General features: G+C 38.2%; 1 protein-coding gene across 8 annotated transcripts in view; it reads left to right on the top strand.

Moving 5' to 3' along the window:
* PKP4 (plakophilin 4) overlaps nt 1–4,887 on the top strand; it is an 87,573-nt gene extending 82,686 nt beyond the window's left edge. For 5 of the 8 annotated variants that reach the window (XM_030486507.1, XM_030486503.1, XM_030486505.1 and 2 more), the window contains 3 exons: nt 1,044–1,175; nt 1,877–1,950; nt 2,563–4,887. In XM_030486507.1, coding sequence (XP_030342367.1) covers nt 1,044–1,175; nt 1,877–1,950; nt 2,563–2,814 — 458 coding nt within the window. In that variant the 3' untranslated portion in view covers nt 2,815–4,887. The remainder of the gene's footprint in view (nt 1–1,043; nt 1,176–1,876; nt 1,951–2,562) is intronic. The other 3 variants (XM_030486508.1, XM_030486506.1, XM_030486512.1) reach the window with 1 other exon arrangement.
* Nucleotides 4,888–13,638: the final 8,751 nt, after the last annotated feature.

The raw sequence follows: 13,638 nt of genomic DNA, 5'->3' as shown, positions 1-13,638 counted from the left end.
CCAGTAGGAATTAAGATGTGCAGCTCTTGCATAATATTCAGAGGCTGTCATGCTTCAGAGAACACTTAGTAAAAAAATTCTAATGGAAAGTGTCTGCTTTTCTGCTCCAGAGCATGAACCAGCTTAAGCTGGCAAGGTGGAAGCCTGGTGCAGAGAACATGTCCACAGCGGGCACTGTGGCAGCAGCTTCAGTCACTCCATCGTTAACACACGTCAGAATTTTAACGGCACCCCCAAATTTAGCTTTTCTAGTCATGAACATGCAGGATAATGTAATTAAACTATCCATAACAACACAAAATTGTGAGATATGATGTAATGGACACAGCTAATTGATTAATATTTTGAAGGCAAATTTCTGTAAGTTATTTTTAGGTATTTTTCTCCTGTGTTACTGGAGTCTTTCTAAGCCAACAAAACCTGAGGTGTCTGTAAAACAGGGATGGTTAAACAAAACAAACTTTTTACAACCACAGTAGAGATTGAGCTGTTCATTGTAAGAATGTGAAATAAGTAATCCATTGTGCCAATCTTACGAGGGTTGTCAGCCAGCTGGAGCACAAGATGCCCAAGATACGCTTCTGTATGCTAATCAAAGAACAGTAATACAAGTGTATACGTGGAACCCTTCAGCCAGGCAGACTGTAAATTCTTCTGTCCTGTCCCAAGTGATAAGAGGGACTTAAAGATTCTGTTTAAGTGTAACATATAAAATCATACACAGTAGTGGGAGTGTCATCTTCTAAACGCAAGTTACGTCATATGCAAACTGAAATGGGTAAGGTCTTGTATTTCAGTTGTAAGCATTATAGAACAGTGGTTCACCATTAACATATGAAATTATTATCTCGTGCTACATGGTTGATAGCTTTTGTGGTTGGGGTTCTTCATCCAGGAAAAACTCTGTACTCATTTTGTCCATTACCCACATTTCCCTCATTTGTTAATCCTTGAGGAAAAAGGGATGAGGGGAGAATGAAGAGGAGGTTAGGTAGGGGAAAGGTTGTTGTTGTACGCACTGATAATCTTTCCTTTTACATCAGTTGGCAGCACGTCCTCATCACCGGCTTTATTAGGAATTAGAGAACCCCGCTCTGAATATGAGAGAACGCAACCTTCTATGCAGTATTATAATAACCAAGGCGATGTCATTACCCATAAAGACATATATACTGGTAAGAGACTGGTTAGGTGAACTTTTAATTGGAATACATAAATATTCCTTATATGAGGAGTTTATACAATAATAGTAGGGACAGTTGCATTAGCAGGCTTGTTACCATTTAATGTTGTTTTCTGTTTTTACTCATTATATTCATTGCATGTGGAACAGCACAGGTTTTTCTTCTGTCACTGCTATTGTTTTTAAAATTGCAAACAATACCAGAATAAAGAAGATCTGTTTATATAGTGGGAGGTGAGAGGTGTTTGGAATTTTTATTTGTATTTAAAATCCTATTACAGAAAATTATTCGGTTATGCACATTATATATATATTATAAATAATAATGTAAGGTTCTGTATAGCTGTAATTTAATACTGTTATTAAATTATATCAAGATTTCATCTTTTCCTTACTATTTGAGGCAAAACAAGAGAGATGATAGTGAATAAAGAGAAGGAAATTTTGTTTTAAAGGCTATTAATCTGTAAAAGAGAAAACAGCACATAAAACCCCTCTTGTTTTCAGTTTAACTACTCCTGAGGGGAAAAAAAATTGCCTGTATTGTGTTACTATATTATATTATTAGTAGATAGTAAAATCTGGAGACTTAATTGGGTGCTACATAATTTCTTCTAGGTAACATAGAAGCGAATAGACTTACAGACAAAAGCATAAAGACTGAAGTTTATGCCATAAACTGTTTTCTCACAGGTTCCAGCAAAGCTTCACCAATTTACATCAGTTCCTACTCCTCACCAGCAAGAGAACAAAACAGACGACTACAGGTGACTCAAAAATTTTATTGTGAAATGACACAGATAACAAGACTGTGTTCAGTGGTTAGTGGAGCTTCAGGGAGTTTGAGCATACTTTGTAATAGTAGAGTGCTTCTTTTATAGAATGTGTGTATAGCAAAGTGAATTTGTTATTAGGCATTACTTAAACTGGCACTTGCTTATGTACTTCTGTGACCTCTGTGTTGCTTTTTTATAGTCCTATGTTTTAGCGTGCTCTTGTGCTGGGATCTGAGACCACTTTTCTGACTTGATGTGGCTTTGGGTGGGTTTGGGATTCTTTTTTGGTAGGTATGGTCAGGTTCTGTACTTTCTGCTTATGCTCTAAAAAGACTACTTTTGGAAGAGCCACTGGCTTCCCAGTGAGTGCAGGAGGAGACAGGGAGGCAAGCTTAGAGGTTTTTCCGCCATTAAGTTTAATTTACAAATGAGGTACATTTCCTGTACCTCATCGGAGGGTGACACCGATGTTACTGTCATCACTAGTTGAGCTGCACTTAACTTTTTAGGGAAAGGTTCTGTATGATGTGCAAGTTTGAGAAACAAGTATTTTCTCTGCTAGTAGTATTTTGAAAGCTTATTTTTTCCATCATTTTGTGTCAGCAGCATCAGCAATTGTACTACAGTCAAGAAGACACCAACAGAAAAAACTATGATGCATACAGATTGTATCTGCAGTCCCCGCACAGCTACGAAGACCCGTATTTTGATGATCGCGTTCACTTTCCAGCTACTTCAGATTACACAACACAGTATGGACTGAAATCAACCACAAATTACGTAGACTTTTATTCTACCCGACGATCTTCTTATAGAGCAGAACAGTACCCAGGCTCACCTGACTCCTGGGTGTAGCATCAAAGAGAAACAACAACAGCATATTTCTCATCTTGCGTGAGAAGGAATGGAGTGGCCTCTTTTGTTGTTTTGGTTATGAAATGTGAAAGATGAAAGAAGGAACAAGGAAGATGTATTTTTTTTTTTTAATGGGTTTTTTTTTTTGAGTGAGGAATTGTCAGGAAGAAAAACTGGAAAGGATGGGGTTTGCTCTGTTTAGGTGTTAGGTATAATTACTTGTAGCTCCTATAGTCTGGTGAGGGTGTGGGCGATGTGATGAAAGGTTTGAGAATTGAGTAAAATGAATTTGGAAGTGTGTAGGTCAGAGCAAATTAAAGATGATTTTTTTTTTTAATGTGAATAAAAGTCTTGTTCTGATAGTTTGTACAGAAAAAATAAAATGGCTGCCCTTGTTTTATTGCTATTACTAAATGTCACGATTGTATGCTACTACGTCTTGTACATTTCTGCCGTTGGTGTAAATATGGAAATGCCACGTTGGTTTAAAGTGCCATCCATTTGTAATGCAGTGCGTCATTTTAAAAGGAATTTGAAACATCATGCACAAAAAAAAAAAGTCCAAGAAAATGTTATAAATTTTAAAAGGAAAAAAAAAAAAGAAAACTTTTAAAGCTGAATAGTGTCATTTTGAAGCACAAAGTCCAGTCCAATATATCTGCACCTCTCCCATTCCCTGCCTATTTCATAAGAAATTTCACTGCCATTTTCTATGCACATGGAATAACAATAAATATGGAAGTCTCATCCATGGAAAGCTGTTCCCTGTTTTGTTGTTTTGTTTTTGGTTTTTTTTTTGTGTGTGATATTCAGAAACAAATACCACGATTATGAAGTCTGACTGCACATTTTTAAGCAGGTTAAATATATCAAAACATTTGGCCCGTTTTTCCATCTTGCTTCAGTTCATATATTCTGAATTTGTCAGGCTGGCAGACCAAAGTGTTAAATTATGCACCTTCCTCCTCCTGTTCCTTGGGCTGATATTTTAACTTCTGATATGGGCAATCCAGGATATTTCAGAACTCTGTCCTGTTTTCTTCCCCTCGCTCTCTCCAGGAAAATTCAGATGATCTTGCTTTCACAGAAATTTTAGTCTCCATTTTGACTACGTTCTCCTTGGTTTATTTACAATAAAAATCTTTGATTATTTCAAGTAACTAAATCACATACTTCCCTTATGCCATACAGTCTGTTAACTTTCCACTGTCTAAAATCGTAATTAATGGTCTCCATCATTGCACTTTCCTTTGGTTTTCAGTGTTTCCAAATACCCTGATTGCATCAGTGAAATGAGAAAAGGTAAGCAGAACTGCTCCAGGTGTAGATTATAAGGCAAATTCACTTTTCCTTAATTGCTTGAGTTACTTCAGCCAACTGAGTGTAAAAGGGAAAAGAAATTAAGAGGTAAGCAGCGTAGTAAAAGTAGAGGGTTAGGCCTTCACTCCAACACACAGCCACGTAGTTCCACACAGGCTACAGTGTGTGGCATGTGTTGCAGAGGTATTGTGCAGATGGTGCCTTGCCTAAAAGTTTATTTTTCCTTTTAAGGTAGAAAATAGTTTCCTTTTACTTGACTTTTGAGTTTGTTTCTTGTAACAATAATTTTGACTCTGGTCTGTCAGTGGTGTTCTAACTGCCTCCAGTCATGTGCAACCTGATTATCTGGTATGCCTTAAAGCCTACTACAGGTCATACACTCTGAGACAAATACACTTATTTGGCATTTCATTGTCCCAAGATTGAAATTAGCTTCAGATTACAAAAGAGTAGACTGAAATGGTTATAGTCTATTATTACTTGCTGCTTTGAATCTGCTAATAGCTATCCAAAAAACAGGGAGGTAGTCATTTCCACAAAACAGCTCTATGATGGAAGGATTTTTGCTTCTCATCTGAGGCGGTTTCATCAAAACCAGCACAATCTGGGACAGCACCCCCAATTTGGATCTTTCATGCTGCAATATATATATATATATGGTTCATCATGTTAGTTTTGGTTTTGTCTCATTTATTTATGTATTTTTACACATTATGTCTTGGTGCTATACTAATTAAAATTATCTGTACAGTATATTTATTTGTTGGTGAAGTTCCCTTTATGTGTAGTTTCAGACTGAACGTGGGGAAGAAACAGGGCACAATGTCATTTCAGTGTTCACTTTCCTAGTGCTGTCTGGCATTTGGGCATTTCTCCAAATGTCAGGAGCATAAATTTATGCCAAATGCTTTTAAAATGTGTTGTATTCACAATTTTGTATTCAGGTTGATACTCCACTGAGAAAGATAAAAATTGTTAACTTTTTGGAAAAGTGGATGTTCTTAGGAGAAGTGCTGCTAATCTGGAATTTAACTAGTAATAGTGCCCTGGGGAATTCACTACTTTGTTTCCACCTTTCTAATAATTGCAGACATGGTGAAAGAGCAATTAAACTTCAAAGGCAGGGAGTTAAATATGATTCAGCTTAGAAGAGACTAAGAAGGTGTGCAGTGAGATTCAAGAGCAGACTTGTACTTGTCCGCTGTAAATAACTCCCTCAGAGGCCAACTGAAAGTATGGTTGACCACAGTGAAACAGTTACGCTCACTAAATTCCAGGGAACAGTGGGAAACAAGTGCTTAAAGTACCTGTCTGTGGTTCTCTATCTCCTAAAAAGCCTAAATACAGTATGCCTAGAAAGGAGATGAATCATAACAGGATTAGATTATTCAAATAGGCACAAAAGAATCTCGGCCCCTAAAAAGATTCTCTTTTTTTGGTGGCCTTTACTTCTGCCTGAACAAGTTGGGTGATGTAAGTCATATGTGGACATTTGTAACTCTCAGCACTCCGACCTGACATTTTGGTGAATTGATACTGTGACATACAGGAAGTCTGTATGAAAGCACAAACAAGGATTTCTTTGCAGGACAGCATTCATAAGATGATTCTTTGACTTCTGTTAGTTGTCCGGAACAACATGCCTGAACTGCAGTCAGCTGGTACCTGTCCTCAGATACTTTATCACATTTTTAGCTGCCATGCACTTCATTTTTTAGCCAGGGATTTAGGTTAGTCAGCGGATTGCTTCTGCCCAAGTTAGTGTAGTGGTACTCCATACCGAGTTCTCTACGTGAAGTGAAATGAAGTGCTGCAGTCTTGTGCTGCCACATACAATTGCTCCTCTATGCTCACAGGGAGAGAAATGGAGTGACTCATCTTAGCGTAGCAGAAGGATCTAGAATATACCCTGAAATACTAACTGCGGACACACCCACAGAGGCATACAGCTCCAGTGAGAACACCTGGCTGTGGCATGACAGCACAGCTACGTGAGGTCAGAGCAGGCCTAACTAATGTGGTGAACTGTCCAGTGAAAAGAAACCATCGTGGCCAAACCCAGCTTTACAAGGTAGCAAAAGAAGGGAGACAGGGATGAGCCTGGTAGGCACAGAGATGAGTTATGCAGAAAACCAAGATTTAGCTACAAGAGGATTGTGAGCACTAGAAAAATACAAACTCTTTAGCCTACCAGAGCTAACAGACAGTGGCTTCACTGAAGAGAAAACATCTCTGCCAAGGACAACACTCCTGTGTGCATTCTATGTCTTGAGTTACTGTAAAAAAGACTAATGCTCATGAAAATTAACAATGTAAACATGAATCAACTTTTAAAAAACCAAAACATTAGTTTATGCCATGGGTAAATTACTGCAGCTGTCAACAACAGTTGATAAAGGGCTCAAAAGGAAAGCTGTTATTTTGAGACCAACTGTGAAATGTCTCATAGGAAAGGCCCGGTAAAAGAGAATGTGGGGATCATCACACACGTGAAGGTGCAAGGGTTTGTTTTTGGCTATGAGGCAGAAATGAGGCAAGGACTAATTCATGGCTGTGCCATGTGTTCCACTCCATCAGTCCTTGGAACTGGACAATTATTACTGAAATTTACGACTGTCTAATGCTGTTGTGCACTGTGTTGCCTTCCTAGCAATGATCAGCATCTGGCGAGAAAAGTCAGTAGATTTGGGAAGATCTACTAGGCGTCTAAAAAAAGGAAACAGCCCCTTTTTGACAAAATATAACTTGAGAATAACTAGCTGCAGCCAGTGACACTTCCTTCCTTGGAAAGAACAAGAAAATTGTTTAGGTACCGAAAATACACTGTAACACTTAATTCCACAGATTACGAATGCAAGGACTTGGTTAGGCCAACCACAGTAAAATTACACAGAAGAAAAATCCTGTGAATAGGTATTCCAAAACTTATATTGTCATGTGATCTCTATCACAGAATCATCCATGAGGGAAAAAAGGTAAATCAACTCAGGTGATTTTTAAGCTGACCCACGGTAAGCTAGGTGAAGGTACTACACCTTTTGAGATCCATGCAAACTGCTGACAAAAACAGTTCTTTTTTTCTGTGCCTTTTTTCAGAGTCAAGTCTCCAGCTGATACATGAATCTTATGCAGTAGCCCCTAACATCATACATTGCCACATATGAAATGAACAGTTGTTCAGAAAGAAATAATGGCCTTTAAATAACTTTCTACCATCTGATGTTTTTTTCACTGAATTTACATCTGATGGCAGCTCATGTTTATTTAAAGTCAGTGAAATATGAATGAGGTAGTAACTTACTATTATAATGGTGATAGGAATAACAATAGTATTTACAAGTTCTAAAAACAAATACTGAGTTGATTTTTTTAATTGCCAATTTCTGTGACTAATTTTTGAGCCTCAAATTGCAGCTCTTCTCAGAATGTCAGTCAGCTTGGAGTAAGTGTAATATGACACAGTCATATTAGGTCCATGTAACTAAATGAGAAATTTTAGGTGATACCACTGGCTGCTACTTTGACATATTTAGTTTTAAAGCTTTTAATTTTTTTTATAATTCAAAGTCTAGGGACATACAACAGGATCAGCAGAGTACACAACTCAGACTGAGGCAGTCTGTGGTGCAAAATGTAAAAGCTTGGTATCGTAAGAAACAAGTAAGACAAGTTGGCAAGAACTCAGAGAGATACTGAATGGTAAGGAACAGTCTGAAGAGGGAGGAAAAAACTATTCCAAATGTGAAGGGTTACCAGAAAATTGAAACCAGGACTGCAGATACACACACTTTTAAGAAGCCTGGTTGGATTACAATGCTGCTTTCTCTCTCAAACAAGGTCTCTGTGCCTAAGCAGAAGCTATGTGTTACAGCTGCATCCCTGGCTGCCAAACAGGAACGGCAAAGAGTGACTTGACTTAACAGGTTGAGGAAGGGCCTTAACACTGCAAGTTCAATAAATGCAGTAATAATGGGAGAGTTCAGCTACCTCCATGGATACTGCGAAAATGCCACTAATTTGGGCATCACACCATAATATTTTCCATATACCATAACGGACTGCCAGCTGGGGAGGGAAGCAACCTCTCCTTAAAAAAAAAAAGTAATTTCTCCATAAGTTCTCCATCAGACAGAAAGTAACGCTTGACTTGCTACTAAACACTGGATCCTGCTCCAAAGCGATTAAATCAAAACAGCATAAGCAGTGACTACAAGGTATCAGAACTAGTACTCAGGAACTGTTCTTTTGCTATTGCATTTTAACTTCTTTTTCAACAAAGGCAGCTAAGGAAAAGCCAGATAGCTATTATTGATATTCACATTCAGAATGGCAGTTACAGAAAACCTGAAAGTCTGGGGGGAAAAAAAACCAAAAAAGCAGCCCTCTGAAAGCGATGTTTGTGAATGGAAGGAAGAGTACTTACTGACACTATATTAAAAGCTCAAATCAAATGCAAAATATCAAGATATTTCAAAAAGATAAAAAAAAAATAAAGGCGCTAGTATGATTAAACAGCCAGACAACGGAGTAAGAAGTAAACATCAATCCTTCAAAAGCCTGCAGTTATGTACAAACCAGGAAACGAGAGAGAGTCAACAACAGTTGCTTGTTTAAAACTACAGTAAGCTCTGACAAAAAAAAAGGCTTTACTTGGGAAGGGATTTTAAATACTAATTACTTTTTCAAATACTGAGGAAACAGTACGTCTGACAGAGGGATACTTGAAGGTGCTAAAGGATTAAACAAAAAAAAAAAGCCAAACATCTAACACATATATCCCTTTGCTTCAGCATAATATGATAATATTGATATTACAATGTCATGTACGCTATAAAAATGCAGTCTGCATAAAAATTAATGCAGTCACTGCAAACAATGAGAGTGTAATACACCTGCCCTATCCCGTGCCTAGCCAAGTCCAACAGGTCACTGTCAGAGCAAAGCACTCAGGTCTTTGGTCTGACAAGGCAAAGCTGTTCCTAGGTATAAGGTGGGCAATGGCATTTCTGAAGATCAAAAATACATAAAACATTCTTTTTAATGACTTGTGGGGTGGGGAGAAGGGAGGAAAAATAAGCAGCTGAATTGCTCTTTTGACTTCTAAAAGCCTGGGTTGACAGACAAGCTGCATTTACATGGGTTTTGCTCAACTTGCAACATAAACAGCACCAATTCACATTCTCACAACGAATCCTATACAGCCAAATCTCATAACACTAAATAATTGTAACCAATTCGATCTCAAAAATACATGGGCTTATCCATTGATGATCTTAAAGGTCTTTTCCAACCTGGTTGATTCGCTGATTCTCTGATCCTATGTGTATGCAATTCACCTGGGACCTATTTCTGACAGAACTTACAAAACATTCTGGAAAAATACAAACCTTGCTTCAGTGTGGCAGAATTGATATAAACTTGGAATAAAATTTCTTTCCTAATATTTTCCCATTTTGGGGATTGTTATCAAGTAATTTTTTTAATTACAATAATCACCTTGTGCAACAAAGTTTAAGTCTAAGCCTGTCTGCTGTATGGATTTAACTAAGGCTATTCTAGACTTATTTCCGCACCAAGGAATTTAGACTCCCTAAACTTAATATTTCATCAACTTACACCTTTACACAGAGCCAGAATGAAGCATTTTAACACCTTGTTTGCAGAGGTTATTGCTACCACTGACGCACAGTACCTTGCGCCAGACAAAAGGAGCATTTCTTCCCTGGGCTCCTTCTAGCTGTTGCCAAAAAGGCCACAGCAAGCAGGGACTGAGCATTTTTTTACATACTTTAGAGACCGGTCCACAGGACACCTGCCTTCATCTGTGCTTGTGTAATCATTTACTGCCATGCTAAGGGAACACAAAAGACACAGTAATGCAACTCATCCCTTCAACCATAAAAAAGCCCCACTTAAGAGTTCTTAAAAATCACCAAGGATATGGAAGGGTCTTAAAGTACCTGTCTACAGAGAGCCCTGTTGAGAACATGGGCTGAGTTACACTCTATGCTTGCATGGTGAATACGATCATAGTCAGGCTTTATTGATTCTGACTATTAACAAGCTCATTAGTGAAGCTCCTGAACCGTTTCTTCTGTTACCATTATGTGCCAGCAGCTCATCTGCACTGCCAGTCCTTATGGGGAGGAGGGGGGGGAAGGCAGACACCGCAGCTGGTTTTTTAATTCCTTGAATTGTGCTTGTCCAAAGTAGCTTAGCGCAAATGACCATGACCATCTCTATTATGTATTCTTCCTGTATTGTTACACTAGGTCCCGAGATGTACAGTTTTAATTCTATAGCTTACATATTTCATCTGTCCATGTGCTACGATACTATATTTTAAATAAATCTATTAAAAGATGCCTCTGAAGTCTGCTTGTCTCTTCAAAAGCTTTCTACATCCTGTCATTAACCTTCAAGAGTGAAGATGATAAAGAGGACAAACTGAGTTTCTTAGAGCCTAGGTTAACGAGCTAAAGTGGAAACACAGAGTGACTTGAGAGCGGAAAGCTAAAAAACATCAAGAGAAGGAAAAACAAATCTTTTGAGACTCTTAATGAGATTTATTTTTTATGTAAACCAAGTTAAGTTTAGAGTCATTTAGCAGATTAAGAATAATTATTGAAATTCCCAGCATAGTGGCCATTATGATGATAAGTATGTGGAACTTTGATGTAAATCACTTTCTCATTTTCTTACTTTATTTTCATCCTTACTATTTGCAAAGCTGTTTGTTTTCCAGAAAACATCAAAACAGCAAACAGATTTGTCATCTTTATGAAAGAACTGGAATGTAAATACAAGCCAAGTATTTAGTAGGAGATCAGTCTAGCTCCCAAGGCATGTGTGCTTTACACACTTTATGTGGGGATATTTACATTAATACATGTTTCTCCCCTATTTATTTTAAAGACCAGACAATGTTGGGTTTTTTTTTCCTCTGATTAATAAATAGAACAGGAATGGGTTTCAACACAGGTATATCAAATGGGATTTGAACGTCCAGACCTGACCACATAAAAAGTATCTCCTGGGGAACAAAGTCAAATTAAGGTAAAAAACTGAGCTGAATCTACTGGGTTTGTACTGTTGGGTATAAAAAAGACTGTCAAAACTTGTATTTCAGGGCTCTTTTCTTACAGCAAAGTAGTCTGTGTGTTCTGAGTATCTTTACAGATATAATTAATGGCCTGTTCTTAAGATGACTAAGAAAATACACAGCAGTGGTTGTATGTTTTAAGCTAAGCTCAAGTTTGACCATGCCCTCCCACACAAGAGCTGAAACATTATGGAAAAGGCTATGGTTAGCGCAGCATGATCTGGTAAGTACTTATGTTCACCAACTCGGTGTGCCAGTTAAGATCTAAGAAGGTGGAAGTGGCCGTGTCTAGTCCAAAGTATGAGCAGCGTCTGGCAGAACAAAAGGTGAGTACTTTTGGACTGGGTGGAAAACGTGCCTGGTTTTCCTTCCCACAGATGGAAAAAGCACTTAGCACTTGCTCACCTCCACAGCAGTTGCAAATAGCCCTGAATACAGCTTTCTCCTTTTCTACAGGGACCAGCAAATACCTCGTTTTCAAGGTGATATATACGATATGTCTTCCTACCCATTCCAGAATAACAGCCAAACTAGTGTTTAGAGACTACTGTGTTTGCATAGCATTCACATACTGCTAGGAAGCTCCTTCCATTTGAACCAGCCCAATTGAGCTGGTTTTGAACACAATTACAGGCCTCAGATCTAGGCTGATTCATCAAAAATGCGTTATTTTAATTTTAAAAGTTCCTTTCTACATACAAGCAGGGAACAGGAAAATATACAAACACACAGATATGTAAACACATATAGCTCACTGCCTCTGCCATTTCTGCCTTCTCCTAGAGATGGAATCATCTCTTGCCAGGGAGAAATCATGCCTTTTTAGCATCAGCACCTTGGCGTGCGAGACTGAATTCCCTCATCGCTCCAGGGCCGTATGTTCTTGACATCCCATTTGCTGACTATCTTCATGTCCCGCATTTTCCCTACCCCTGTGCTTAAAAATTGATGTGCTGAGCAACATTCACTACCTATCGCAGCCATTTTCTGAGAAGCACAGAACAGCATTTTCCAAAGCAAAACCACACTTTCAACAAAATGGGAATGCAATAAAATATACTGCATTGTGGATCCTGTAACATTATTCCTGTAAAAAAATTTTTTTTTTTTTTTCCTGTCACATTCTTATGAGAAGATGTGTCTGCTTTCTACTGGGTGGTCACTGGTGAGTGGTCTTGAATAAACACAGCCATTGACTTGCAGGACATTTTGATCCAGAGTATGCTGCTGGCTGTATCCTCTGAGCACCCCAGCACTAGCTTAGGATTTGAATACAGTCAGAGCCTGGATCCAAAACTTCGGTTCTTAAAAGATTAGCACTTCTAATCACCAAGACGGATTTGAAATAAATGGTCAGTCTCCAAGCCTGGCAAATGTAAGTCAGGAAAACAGACAGCAATCCAGTTTTTTTCCCAACCAAGCCCTCAGTGTATGAAAACATGGTATATGACTGGTGTACATAAAGCACTGTCTGCAGTATGTAACTATTTCTTAAGGAGAAGACCTTGATGTTTTACCTCAGAGAAGCCTAAATCAGGAGCAGGGTAATATTCAGAGCATTCCGATAGGGGATATGGAGATATACATCTCTCCAAAAACATAGTATATGTGGGAGAAGTCGCAGTCTGCAAAGGAAGGCTGCAATCAGTAGTAAGGTTCTTCATTTGCTCACAATTAGCATCAAAGTGGTACTTTGTGAGTTCCTTTACCCAAAGATATCATTATTTTATTAGATATTCTAAATACTTTATATTTAGATGCATACAACTTACAGGAAATCCATCAGTTTAAAACGCATGTATTTTCAAAAAATATGGAGTTCTCTTTTTGCTCTTATTACGTTTTTCAGGCTATCAAAAATTTTTTTCTTAGCTTTCTTTATGGCATTTTAATTAACAGTAGAGTTGATAATTACCTCACAATTAGCCACGCTAGTGTAATCATCCTACATGTGCTATTTTCATAAAAACTAATCAGGTATGCTTAAAACATATAACTCGAACATTCTAGAGGAGTTTTAGATTAACCCCAGAAAAACAGTTCTGACTGGGTTTTGCAAACATGATGTAGGACAACTAAATCCATCATCAGCTATATAGCTTTCCACAGCAGATGTCTCTTCTGAAACCACACTGCTAAAACCAAACCAATACAGGGACTTAGGGCATGTATCGACTTCTCAACTACTGCATTGACACTTTGTTCATTAAGCCCCTCCTCAAGCCTGTGTGGGACTGAGCGTGTTTCTCCACAAACCTGTGACAAGTTTCAGTCGAATATCTGAAATAGATTATTTCCCAGAGTAAATGCTAGCTATTAAAAGCCTTTGTTATCAATTTTGAGAAGAAAACATGGAGACTTTGCTGACACTTGTGTACTTTAATTTCAACCTGCCATGAGCA

This window comes from Strigops habroptila, chromosome 5, assembly GCF_004027225.2.
Source record: "Strigops habroptila isolate Jane chromosome 5, bStrHab1.2.pri, whole genome shotgun sequence".
NCBI lineage: Eukaryota > Metazoa > Chordata > Aves > Psittaciformes > Psittacidae > Strigops > Strigops habroptila.
Note: the sequence above shows the minus strand (reverse complement) of the source record. Positions and strands in the feature narration are given on the sequence as shown.